At 35.1% G+C, this 12,621-nt stretch overlaps 1 protein-coding gene across 50 annotated transcripts in view; it reads left to right on the top strand.

Annotated features, from left to right (window-relative positions):
* The window catches only part of LOC311281397 (uncharacterized protein), a 40,027-nt gene extending 27,920 nt beyond the window's left edge, over window positions 1-12,107 (top strand). For 38 of the 50 annotated variants that reach the window (XM_084394278.1, XM_084394265.1, XM_084394264.1 and 35 more), the window contains 40 exons: window positions 4-51; window positions 165-209; window positions 347-394; window positions 486-533; window positions 621-665; window positions 803-850; window positions 993-1,040; window positions 1,154-1,198; window positions 1,299-1,346; window positions 1,436-1,483; window positions 1,572-1,616; window positions 1,751-1,798; window positions 1,934-1,981; window positions 2,071-2,118; window positions 2,227-2,274; window positions 2,372-2,428; window positions 2,852-2,896; window positions 3,002-3,049; window positions 3,152-3,199; window positions 3,346-3,393; window positions 3,495-3,539; window positions 5,765-5,812; window positions 5,904-5,951; window positions 6,037-6,093; window positions 6,229-6,273; window positions 6,354-6,398; window positions 6,548-6,595; window positions 6,800-6,847; window positions 6,953-7,000; window positions 7,323-7,370; window positions 7,473-7,520; window positions 8,849-9,013; window positions 9,155-9,214; window positions 9,587-9,634; window positions 9,949-10,026; window positions 10,271-10,318; window positions 10,932-10,955; window positions 11,143-11,190; window positions 11,570-11,614; window positions 11,887-12,107. In XM_084394278.1, coding sequence (XP_084250404.1) covers window positions 4-51; window positions 165-209; window positions 347-394; window positions 486-533; window positions 621-665; window positions 803-850; window positions 993-1,040; window positions 1,154-1,198; window positions 1,299-1,346; window positions 1,436-1,483; window positions 1,572-1,616; window positions 1,751-1,798; window positions 1,934-1,981; window positions 2,071-2,118; window positions 2,227-2,274; window positions 2,372-2,428; window positions 2,852-2,896; window positions 3,002-3,049; window positions 3,152-3,199; window positions 3,346-3,393; window positions 3,495-3,539; window positions 5,765-5,812; window positions 5,904-5,951; window positions 6,037-6,093; window positions 6,229-6,273; window positions 6,354-6,398; window positions 6,548-6,595; window positions 6,800-6,847; window positions 6,953-7,000; window positions 7,323-7,370; window positions 7,473-7,520; window positions 8,849-9,013; window positions 9,155-9,214; window positions 9,587-9,634; window positions 9,949-10,026; window positions 10,271-10,318; window positions 10,932-10,955; window positions 11,143-11,190; window positions 11,570-11,614; window positions 11,887-11,972 — 2,084 coding nt within the window. In that variant the 3' untranslated portion in view covers window positions 11,973-12,107. The remainder of the gene's footprint in view (window positions 1-3; window positions 52-164; window positions 210-346; window positions 395-485; window positions 534-620; window positions 666-802; window positions 851-992; window positions 1,041-1,153; window positions 1,199-1,298; window positions 1,347-1,435; window positions 1,484-1,571; window positions 1,617-1,750; window positions 1,799-1,933; window positions 1,982-2,070; window positions 2,119-2,226; window positions 2,275-2,371; window positions 2,429-2,851; window positions 2,897-3,001; window positions 3,050-3,151; window positions 3,200-3,345; window positions 3,394-3,494; window positions 3,540-5,764; window positions 5,813-5,903; window positions 5,952-6,036; window positions 6,094-6,228; window positions 6,274-6,353; window positions 6,399-6,547; window positions 6,596-6,799; window positions 6,848-6,952; window positions 7,001-7,322; window positions 7,371-7,472; window positions 7,521-8,848; window positions 9,014-9,154; window positions 9,215-9,586; window positions 9,635-9,948; window positions 10,027-10,270; window positions 10,319-10,931; window positions 10,956-11,142; window positions 11,191-11,569; window positions 11,615-11,886) is intronic. The other 12 variants (XM_084394276.1, XM_084394267.1, XM_084394297.1 and 9 more) reach the window with 11 other exon arrangements.
* Window positions 12,108-12,621: the final 514 nt, after the last annotated feature.

Below are 12,621 nucleotides of genomic sequence, written 5' to 3'. Positions count from 1 at the left end.
CAGAAGCTGAAGTCATCAAAGAAAAAGTAAAACCAGCCCCCGTGAAAAAAGGTTTGATTTACTGTTTTATCTGTTAATTTTACTTTATTTGTAAGAAAAAGACAACAATTATGCTAAAGAAATGCTTTTCCTCACAAAATAATTGTACATTATTTTATTTTCAGAGCCGGAAGTCAAGGAGAAAGCTAAACCAGCCCCTGAGAAGAAAGGTAAAAACAAATTTGTTGTTGTTGGTTTTTTTTTTTACTTTGTGTGCTTTTATTCGGTGTTAATGATAAATCTAAGATTCTATTCTTGTGAATTGAAGATATTTTACAATCTCTATATAATATCATTGCCATTTCAGAGGCTGAAGTCATCAAGGAGAAAGCTAAACCAGCTCCTGTAAAGAAAGGTATGTATGACAATGAAATCACAATATATACTGTTGCTTTCCCACTGTATAGTAATTCAAGTATCACATGGAATAAAATACTGTTTTATAGAGTCTGAAGTTTCCAAAGGAAAGGCTCCTGAACCAAAACCAAAAAGAGGTGAGTTATTTTAATCCCAACACAAGCAGATAATATGTACTTTAAAGAAAACAAAAAAATTCACAGTAAACTAAATGATCTTTTCAGAGCCTGAAGTCAAGGAGAAAACTAAACCAGCCCCTGAGAAGAAAGGTAAAAACAAATTTGTTGTTGTTGGGTTTTTTTTTTACATTGTGTGCTTTTATTCAGTGTTAAGGATAAATCTAAGATTCTATTCCTGTGAATTGAAGATATTTTACAATCTCTATATAATATCATTGCCATATCAGAGGCTGAAGTCGTCAAGGAGAAAGCTAAACCAGCTCCTGAGAAGAAAGGTAAAAAAAAAAAAAAAAAAGTTGTTGTTGCTGTTTTTTTTTCATTGTGTGCTTTTATTCAGTGTTAAGAATAAATCTAAGATTCTATTCTTGTGAATTGAAGATATTTTTCAATCTCTATATAATATCATTGCCATATCAGAAGCTGAAGTCATCAAAGAAAAAGTAAAACCAGCCCCCGTGAAAAAAGGTTTGATTTACTGTTTTATCTGTTAATTTTACTTTATTTGTAAGAAAAAGACAAAAATTATGCTAAAGAAATGCTTTTCCTCACAAAATAATTGTACATTATTTTCTTTTCAGAGGCTGAAGTTACAGAGAAAGTTAAACCAGCCCCTGAGAAGAAAGGTAAGAGTTGCCTTTTTTTTTTCTTTTTTTTTTAAAGATGAAGTTAAGATTCATAAATGTAAGATTTTTACAGTCTCTAATATTATCATTGCCATTTCAGAGGCTGAAGTCATCAAGATGAAAGTTAAACCAGCTCCTGTAAAGAAAGGTACCGTATGGATGAATCACAATGTGTACTGTTGCTTTCCCACTATATAGTAATTCAAGTATCACATGGAATAAAATACTGTTTTATAGAGTCTGAAGTTTCCAAAGGAAAGGCTCCTGAACCAAAACCAAAAAGAGGTGAGTTATTTTTAATCCCAACACAAGCAGATAATATGTACTTTAAAGAAAACAAAAAATTTCACAGTAAACTAAATGATCTTTTCAGAGCCTGAAGTCAAGGAGAAAGCTAAACCAGCCCCTGAGAAGAAAGGTAAAAACAAATTTTTTTTTTTTTTTTTTTTTTACATTGTGTGCTTTTATTCAGTGTTAAGGATAAATCTAAGATTCTATTCTTATGAATTGAAGATATTTTACAATCTCTATATAATATCATTGCCATATCAGAGGCTGAAGTCATCAAGGAGAAAGCTAAACCAGCTCCTGAGAAGAAAGGTAAAAAATAAAATTTGTTGTGTTTTTTTTTTTTACATCGTTTGATTTTATTCAGTGTTAAGGATAAATCTAAGATTCTATTCTTATGAATTGAAGATATTTTACAATCTCTATATAATATCATTGCCATATCAGAGGCTGAAGTCATCAAGGAGAAAGTTAAACCAGCTCCTGTAAAGAAAGGTATGGATGTCAATGAAATCACTGTGTGTAATGTTGCCTTCCCGCTGTATAGTGATTCAAGTATGACATGAAAAAATACTGTTTTATAGAGCCTGAGGTTTCTAAAGAAAAGACTCCTGAACCAAAACCCAAAAGAGGTGAGATTTTTTTCTAAACACAAGCAGATAATATGCGTTTTAATGTAACAGTGTAAAATACTGTGTATTTAGTTACCTCTAAATATGTAAACATTTTCACAATTTCAGAAGCTGGAGTCGCCAAAGAGAAAGTAAAACCAGCCCCTGAGAAGAAAGGTTTGATTTACTTTAAAATGTAATAAAAAAAAATTCTTTAGGAAAATATAAGATCATGCAAAAAAAAACGTTTTATTTAATATTATCAACATTTTAGAAGCTGAAATCATCAAGAGACCTAAGCCGGCTCCTGAGAAGAAAGGTAAGAGTTACGGTTACAAAACTCAAATTTACTCAAATTCAATGATGATGATTATTTTTTTCTCTAAATATTTTCACTATTTCTGAAGTAATCAAAAAGAAAATGAAACAAGCTTGTGTAAAGAAAGGTATATATATCAATGAAATTGTCCTGTGTATGTTGTTTTCCGCTGTGTGATAATTATTATTATATTAATGAATTAAAACTTTTATAGAGCCTGAAGTTGTGAAAGAAAAGGCACCTGAACTGGCCCCAATTTTCTTTTGAGATTTCCAGAGATTACATAGCAAAAATGAGAAAAAAACGATTTAACTCAACATTTCAAAGGCTAATGAGGTTAAGAAGGTGTTAGACTTCATTGTTAGGCATGCTTGAAACTGAAATATCTACCTGATACTCTAAAATGTATCAAAGTTAAGCCCTCATGTCTTGCAGCTCCTGAGTCAATCAAAGAAAAGCCAAAGCCTGCACCAAAGAAAGGTAGTGCAATTTATTTTTGAAAAACAATGTCAAAAAATATTTCTGTTTTGGATAGTTTTAAGATAATGCTAATGCTTTAAATATTTTATATTATCATAATTTTAGAGGCTGAAGTCATCAAAGAGAAAGCTAAACCAGCACCTGAGAAGAAAGGTTTGATTTACTTTGAAATGTAATGAAAATTTTCTTTTTTTTTGAAAAGAAAATTTAAGATCATGCTAATAATCTTTTTATCTAATATTATCAACACTTCAGAGGCCGAAATCATCAAGAAGAAACCTAAGCCAGCTCTTGAGAAGAAAGGTAAGGGTTACTTAACATAGCTTGATGTGTGATTTCAAGTTAAAGACCAAGCTCAAATTTATTAAGGTATTAATATCAATGAAATCCTGCATGTGCTGTTGTTTTTATGATGATTACTCATTACTTGAATTAAAACTGTTTTATAGAGCCTGAAGTTGCTAAAGAAAAGGCTCCTGAACCGGCACCAAAAAAAGGTGAGATCTCCCCATGGTAAAAATTAGGGTAATGTGCATGCTTGAAACTGAAATATCTGCCTGATGTTCAAAAATATCAGTTAAACCCCCATATTTTGCAGCACCTGAGATAACTAAAGAAAAGCCAAAGCCAGCAACAAAGAAAGGTAAGCAGTTTATATTTGAAAAATGTCTAGGCTACGTATGTAACCCTGGTTCCCTGAGAAGGGGAATGAGATGGCACGTCTGATATTGGCACTAATTATAAAAGGGTGCCTGTAATACACGTCATCAAATCTTTTGTCTGATGGAGATGTGCAGGCAAGCCATAGACATGGCAACGAGATACTATAAAAAAGTGACTCAGCTATGTCAGCTTCTTTTACCTTGACAAAGCCCTTAGGGAGTAGCCGACCAAAGGGAGACCAAAGGACCTTCGATATTCCCACTACTTCCAGGGGGAGAATGCAACACTCAACTTCATCAGAACAGATGCGAATACGAGAGCGGCATAATATAATTGCCAAAGACACTCGCCATGAAAACTCAACCCCTAGGGAAACTGCAAGGGAGCTCCAGGTCTACTTAAATACCCTAGAGCAATTAGGAGAGAGTGCTCACGCCATGCTTGTACTTCTCGTACTCAGGAAAGGGAGGAAAATGAGAGCAGGGTATAACGCAGTGTGCAGTAACTCTCATTACTCCGACTCTAAACCCCAAGTGAGCCACAGGGGAGTTTAGGCCCTAATTAAAGCCCCCAGAACACTGGGGGAGAGCATACCCTGCCTAGAGAAAAGGCACTCTACCTAAGACCTGCTATAGCTAGTGCGTCATCTTTTTCTTTGAGCTCTAGACCATAGTATGTGACAGATAACAAGGAGGGAAGCACCGTTGACAAACTTCCTCTGCTTGTTAGCATTGCCTACATAACTCTATTAATGTAGCATCGACCCTTAGGGCCATCCATAGGGGAGATATGTCCCAGACAAGAGAAAGGCAGTCTGCTGCTTCTTTATTTTGCCAATAACTCTCATTCAGCATGCACCAACCCCAAGGAGGCCGTAGGGGAGTTTATATAAAAACCCAAGTACACTGTAGGAGAGCAGCTCAACCCTGACTTACATATAGGCACTTCTCCAGTGCATGCTATAGCTAGCATTTTACTCCAGTGCAAACTATAGCATGCAGTAGATAACCAGGAGGGATGCCCCTTAGGCAGTCTACCTCTACTTGTCAGGTTCTTGAACCTGGGTCATACTAGAGAGGCCTATAAATCACCCATTCATAGGGGACCATACATCCTAATTCAAGACCCAACAGTAGTTGGGGAGGGAGATGAACGAAGTAGAGGGAATCTAACTGTTCACAGAAAAAAAAATGGAAAAAAGATAGATTCGTGGGTTTTGAGAATCGATCTTGAATCGACCACATTTTGTAAAAACGATTGCCCAGCCCTATTTTTGAGAGCCAAGCACGCTCGCTTCATTGGCAAGGCGGGAGCCTCCAGAAGGATGCAGCACCAGGGGAGAGATGGCTTGCAAGCAGCTCTCCAACAAATTCCTCCATTATCTCGACACCTCAATATGGAGACCAACTTATATGTGGGACAGCGGAGGAGTCAAGCATAGGTGGAGCTTTCCACAGCAAACGCATCACAAAAAATGCATTCAACTCCCTTAAGAGCCGAATGCACTCCGTACAAACACTATAATCTTATCACTCTATCGAGAATCAACCGAGAATGCATTGCCATGAGTGCCTCTTCCCTCTCCCTTGTGCAGACTCTAGATTCCTATCCATCAGGAGAGAATCAAACAAGAACAGAGCTTCTTACCGTGAATGCATCATAATGAGCGCATCCAGTTCCCTCAGGAGTCAAACACACTCCAAAAGAGTGTTATCTAAAGGCCAATTCACACCACACCGACAAGACGGCAACAGACACTTCATAGAGTTTTGTAAGATCAGTGTTACCCTTATCGTAGATTGTTGGCATCTGTCGGAGCTTGCTTTCGCCAATTGAACATACTTACTCGGGATTAGAATGTCTGATAAGTTACGCACTGCAGTGACGGCATTGGTCTGCGACTGTCGATGCAGTGAGAATTGGTCTTTACACGCACATACAAACAAGCGGCTCATGAAAACAAAAAAGCTGATGTTGTGTATTACAAGCGGTCTTTTATACTTACGGCGCTCTGCTTGTGATGTCATGGACTCTCGCCAGCCAAAAAATGTACGTGTTTGTCACACATGCTTCAGACACCGGTCACGCTGATGGCGTTCCCCATAGCATCAATATCAGACGCGGCATCAAAGTTCCACTTTGAAAGGGAACAATGTTTTAAGATAATGCTAATATTTTAAATATTTTATATTATCATTATTTTAGAGGCTGAAGTCGTCAAAGATAAAGCTAAACCAGCCCCTGAGAAGAAAGGTTTGAGTTACTGTTATGTTATTAAATTATCATTATCCCTAAGCCAAAATGTGTTCTTCATCTAAATATTTTTATATTGTCATCACTGTAGAGGCTGAAATCATCAAGGAGAAAGTTAAACCAGCTCCTGTAAAGAAAGGTATAGATGGCAATGAAATCATCCTGTAATGATGTTGCTTCCCACTGTACGATCATTCATCACATGAATCAATGCTGTTTTACAGAGCCTGAAGTTCGTAAGGAAAAGGCACCTGAACCAGTGCCAGAACCTACAAAGAAAAGTATTTATATATAGTATAATCTATGTTTATCTTTTAACATTTGCAAATTTGAATACATTACTGAACACCATATGCATGGTTACATATTTCAAGGTTTTCTCAGAAACAAATCCTTATTTCAAATCTCTTTTTCAGTCAAGGTTCCCAAGGAAGAGGCAAAGCCAGTCCCTGAAGAAAAGGGTACCTACAGTTGACGTTTTAATTACATTTTTCCATTTATTTAATTTGCTATCATAAAATTCTACTGCCATGTTTCACAGAACCCGAAATAACCAAAGAAAAGCCAAAGCCAGCACCAAAGAAAGGTATTTTTTGTGTGCTCGATTAATGCCATTTGAATGTTAGAATGAACGGTAAATTAAACTACAGCTATTTAATAAGCTGTAACAATAACAATTTTCCTTAGTTCTGTGTTTTACATTTCTAAATATGTTTTTCATCATCACTAATTCAGAAGCTGTAGTCATTAAAGAAAAAGCTAAACCAGCCCTCGTGAAGGAAGGTATGAGTTTATATGCTTCTATTTTTTGTGTGATATCCTCCTGTATACTGTGATTATTCTAGCAAATCAGGTTTCAGCCTCCTGAAATAATAAGGTTATTTCAGTCATCAATTTTTTTTGCCAAGCCATAAGGCAATTATGACTATAAACTTTATTCTGTTTTCATTATTATTATTATTATTATTATTATTATTTCTGTTTTAGAGGCTGAAGTCATCAAAGAGAAAGTAAAACCAGCCCCCGAGAAGAAAGGTTTGATTTACTGTAACAATCAAATTAACACCAAGCAGAATTTTATATTATGCTATACTAAGTTTTTTATTTATTCTGTATGTTTTTATTTTATCAACATTGTAGAGGCTGAAGTCATCAAGGAGAAAGCTAAACCAGTCCCTGAGAAGAAAGGTAAGAGTTCTGAACTCTTGTTCAGATGACATTTTCCGGTGAAAATTCTTATGTTGGTCATACTTCCAAAAAGTAGAATCTGTGATTGCGAATGCCAGTATCCACACCGGCGTGGTGACTAACAGCCACACATTCTCCTCAAAACACTGGATTCATCCGCGCTGTGCCATGCCGAGACACAACCCACATAAAGTTGATAATTCCGCGAATAACTGCAATTGCAGATTTCGAACAGAGATGGCGACAAAGAGGAAAAACTACGGACTGCAGCTTTAAAGATAATGTATATTTTACATGAATTTTTGCATCATTTCCTTTTCAGAGGCTGAAGTCATCAAGGAGAAAGTTAAGCGAGCTCCTGTAAAGAGAGGTATGAATGCAAATGAAATCATCCTGCATATACGTAGTGTTGCTTTCTGTAATATGATTTTTGTATAAAATTATTATCACATGAAACAATACTCTTGTATAGAGCCTACAGTCGCTAAAGAAAAGGCACCAGCACCAGAACCAAAAAAAGGTAAGTCTTTTTTGGAAATGTTGTAATTATACTGTTTTTGTAATTATATGTTCAAGTATAATTAAAGCTTTTTTCACAATTTATTCTCATGTTACCCTCTTATTAATTACACAAAAGTTACATTGCGATCGCCCACTTTAGACTATAAATAACTTTGCAACTACATTTCAACTATTAGCCATTAGAGTATTGTGTTTAAAGGAGTAGTTCACTTTCAAATGAAAATAAGCCCATGATTTACTCACCCTCAAGCCATCCTAGGTGTATATGACTTTCTTCTTTCAGACGAATACAATCGGAGTTATATTAAAAAATATATTGGCTCTTCCAAGTTTTATAATGGCAGTGAATTGCAACCAACAGATTGAAGCTCAAAAACGTGCATCCATCCATCGTAAACGAACTCCAAATGGCTCCAGATGGTTAATAAAGGCCTTCTGAAGCAAAATGATGAGTTTGTGTAAGAAAAATATGAATATTTAAAACTTTAAGTATTAATAAAGTAAGTAAAATAACTAGCTTCCGGCCAAACGAACATACGGATTCCACTTAAATCTAAGGCGCAACTTATGTGAGTAATGCAACTATTCTATAATACTATAGAATATTCAATCTGTTGGTTGCAATCCACTGCCATTATAAAACTTGGAAGAGCCAGGATATTTTTTTATATAACTGCGATTGTATTCGTCATGGCTTGAGGGTGAGTAAATCATGGGCTAATTTTCATTTTAAAGTGAACTAATCCTTTAATATCTGCTAAAACTTTATTTTGATGGTCACTCAACAGACATTCTACTGACTATAAGCAAAGTTCCTTTAAGGCAAGTCATTTCACTCGGCGACCATCTTTGAAACGCCTCTCGGGCTGCTATTTCAGTCAAGCAAGTACAGCTGCTATCACTTTAAATGGGGAAACATCAAATTCTCCAAAGCTGTTCATCAAGCGTACGATTCAATTTCATATTTGAATGCGCCAATAAAATCTGACAACAACTGTCTCATAAATTTTGTTTCGAAACGCTCAAGTCATGACAAAAAAAAAAGCATTTTTCAGGCCGGACCAGCCATATTGCACGTTCCTCTTTCTCCTTTAGTGCAGCGTCTTTGTATGTCTAAAGTCTTTATGATAAGTAACTTTGCACGTCAACGTATTCTACTAACCCTAACCTAACAGTCTACTAATACTCTAATGAGAGTTAGTTGACATGTAGTTGCATAGTTAGAAAAATGTCTGAAGTGGTCTATCGAAATAAAGTGTAACTGATAATGTCTGAATGGCCACAGATCATTGCACAAATGATTTCAAAACACTTGTGAACACACAGATGATGTTGGTCTTATCGGTCTGGATCTGGAGCTCCTGAACTCCATCAACCAAAAACTGTCTCTTCTGGATTTAATGAGGAAGGACATTGGTGAAATGAAAAGTGATCTGGAGTCCACTCAAAATCAAATTACACTTTTACGGATGGACAACAGAACAATGAAAGGTATTTCATCCATGCTAGAAATATTTTGAATTTTGACATTAACAGGCTGCAAATAAACTTGTATTTCCCTCAATTATAATTCAAAGTAAAGCTGACATTACAATAATTTCTTGATTTACGTGCTGCTTGTATCTTTTACAGAGCTGGAGAACGTCAGTGTGAAAGTAAAACCAACGGTCTCCAAGGAAAAAGCAAAAAAAGGTATCAAAATTTCTTAATTTCACAAGCTAGTCATGAATTATAGTCATCGAACTACAACTAAACAGGAACCAGACTGGACATACAAGTCTTAAGCCTTGTCCCAGACTAAAGTGCATATTTGAGCGGTTTCAACTGAAAGCAACTTCAAATATGTCAGTGCCATTGTTTTGTCTCAAGATGCACACCAGTAATGTTTTTTTTCTAAGGCGCGTTTATAAAAGTCACTTAAATGTCCTAATTGAACTGAAAAGGCCTAATCCTGGCTTAATCTAAGCTCTTTCTGTGAAACCAGGTTTACAAGTTTTTATGTAAAGTGTGATTCCCTCTGCAATGTTCACATGCTGCGAGTGAGTGAAACATTTTCTTTTATAGATCGTGATGCTCTGGTGAACGTTACTAAGGCAGCACATTTAAAAAAAGGTAATGGGCAATCATTCTATAATCCAACCTATTATTTTACTTGTTTATTCTCAGGAATATTCTTTTTCTTTTGGGAGTTGACAGAGACAATTTGTTAATGAAATCGAAGCTTCGTAAGAGCAATATTAGAATATTCTACATTTTGCACTTCTACTTTTTATGTACAGTCTTTTTATGTACTTTTTATCCATGTTGTCTTTTCGTCAGCTCTGTATTTTGCATATACAGTACAAGATGAGTGTAAATTATATCCGGCTCTCTTAGATCAGTTATGAAATGGAAGCTTAGCAAAGTTTTTCTTCTCCTCAACACAGAACGTGAAGCATTGAAAAACGTCACTAAACCAGCACTTGCAAAGAAAGGTATGTCAGAAAACTTCAGCAGATCACTAGGTATGATATATAAATATATCGTTTTTTTACGCAGTTTTATGAATGCTTTGATTTCGTGGGCAATTAAGACCATACAAACCAAAATCAGAAGTGCATTTTTATAAAAATGTTAGTTTATATACAGTATATTAATATTAATGCTTTTATTCTCATTTCTTTGTAAAGTACTTGAACTGTTATTTAGATGAAAGGTTATCAAAACTATTTATATCCACATTAAAAATGAGTAACTTTTCTATCCTAGACAAAGAGGCTCCAAAAGCGAAGATCAGACCAGAGCCCAAAAAGAAAGGTAAAATGTATTTTTACTCCTAAAAATGTATGTATATTGTAAAAACTCATCTAACACATTGGCTTTCTCCTAGTTTCGTAAGGGATAAAGTAAAAAGATACATTGTTGTTTTTGTGTCAGCGTTTGTTAAATAAAAATATTTCCTGATGCTAGAAATCACCTTTAAGGAAGTTAAGGAACCTTTACAGAATGGTACTATGGCTGATTGCATAGAAATATTATTTACTAACAGACTTTTAACAATGTTATTCTTCATTTCATCAATAGTTCTATATTTTTACACTCCAATAATAATAATTATTTCATATATTCATTCACTGACTTAACATTAATAGTTGATCATATGATATCTGGCTAGTATATAATAGTTAATTCAGGAGTATAGAAATCTTTTCATCTACATACTTGCTAAAAATACATTTGTAGACATGAATTGTTATCAAATATTGCTTGAGAAGAAATATTGAAAGTATTAATCCCATCGAGCAATCCAGCACATAATGAACAGGAATCCGCTTCCCAGTAAAAATGAATGCATGAAGTATGCTTTAGAACATGTCAACATAGGATACTTTTAATACAGCTATTTTCCTTCTTTCTTTCTTTTTATTAGAACCTGAGCCTGTCAAAGAAAAAGGTATGCTTTTTTAGTTACGAGAGAATAAAGGCTTGTTTGGTTTTAATGAATTATTTTTTTTTTTTTTATAGTTAAGCAGTTAGGGTATAATGTGAAGTCGACGTATTCTGATTATGGGCAACATATTTATTATTTACAACCCCTCCCATGTACATTTTACCTGATATTTTGAATGTTCTGTAATCAGTAGTCCAGCCAACTGAGAAGGAAGCTGTCATAGACAAGGAAGTAAAAGGTAAGATTTGTGTGTGTGTGTGTGTGTGTGTGTGTGTGTGTGTGTGTGTGTGTAGTCCAGGTAAACCCTACACTATGAGGACAAAAATAATAAAAAATTGGTCCCGATGAGGAAAACAGCTTATAAATCAGACTAAATTATGTTTTTTGAAAATGTAAAAATGCAGAAAGTTTTCTGTGATTGGTAAGTTTGGGGGTTATGGTTAGGGGATAGAATATACAGTTTGGACAGTATAAAAATGATGTCTGTGGAAGATCTCCATAAAACATGAAAACCCAACATGTGTGTGTGTGTGTGTGTGTGTGTGTGTGTGTGTGGGTGGTGTAAAATAAGTTACAAATGTAAAAAATGTTTTTTTGTTGTTTTGTTTTTACTGTAGGAGTAGAACCTGATGTCACCAAAGATATTCCAGAGATAGAGGAGGGTACGTTTTTGTCACTATATCAAGTTTGTACTCAAGAACATGGTGAAGCTTTATATGCATTATGATCAAACCATATATACCATACATACAGTATGTGCTTGTTTTTTTTAAAGCAATATCATTTTAAATTATAAACCATCTTGACAAAAGAAATATTTCAAAGTCAGAGACAAAAGTCTGTTCACTGTACTTTTCTTTTTTTTTTCCTTTGTATGTGCTCTTCCCAAAAAAAATAATCCTAAAAACAGCCTCTAATTTTATTTCCTCTACAGAGGACATTCCCTACTTCCAGTGTTTCTTTGTGGATGAGGATGATACTCAGTATCCGTTCTTCCCCTTTTCACCGCCGCTGTGGTGAGTCCAGCCGAACCTCTGCGTCTGACGTTAAACAACATGTCAAGGCCAGTGGAGGACAGACCTCTGAAGACTGAGGAACCTGCTGATGGGATGCAGCATAGAGGTTCACAGTAGGTCCTACAGCATTACACCAACAACGACCTAGAAATGTGAAAGAGATTTGAGTTACTTCCTGGATTTCGAAGGAAAACTTCTTTCTCAAATTTTTAAAGTCAAGTCACCTTTATTTATATAGCGCTTTTTACAATACTGATTGTTTCAAAGCAGCTTTACAGTGATAACAGGAAAATAATGCAACAAAGTTTGTTTCTAGAAGAACAGAGGTTGCAAACATTGCATTAAACATTATCTTAAGGATATTCATTTCTTAATTGATACCATGGATTTGAGTATAGTTTGTCCAGACAGCACTGACAGGAAGTAATGAACCAACTTTCTTTCTTTCTGAACTCTACAGTGGGGTTCAGGGTACTAAGATCATACAATCTTTTATATATAAGGTACATTACCTCATTTTGATGGGGTGCTAATTCAAAGCATTCCACTGTTTTCTGTCAGAAGGAATAGATCAAGATATAATAGATCAAGAAATATGTAAACAAATATTTCATGTATATTTTCTTAGTAACAACGTTTACTAAACCGTTTAC

This window comes from Rutilus rutilus (genome assembly GCF_951802725.1).
Source record: "Rutilus rutilus genome assembly, chromosome: 21".
NCBI classification, from domain to species: Eukaryota; Metazoa; Chordata; class Actinopteri; order Cypriniformes; family Leuciscidae; genus Rutilus; species Rutilus rutilus.
The sequence above is the reverse complement of the archived record's forward strand: the minus strand, read 5'-3'. Positions and strand labels throughout refer to the sequence as shown.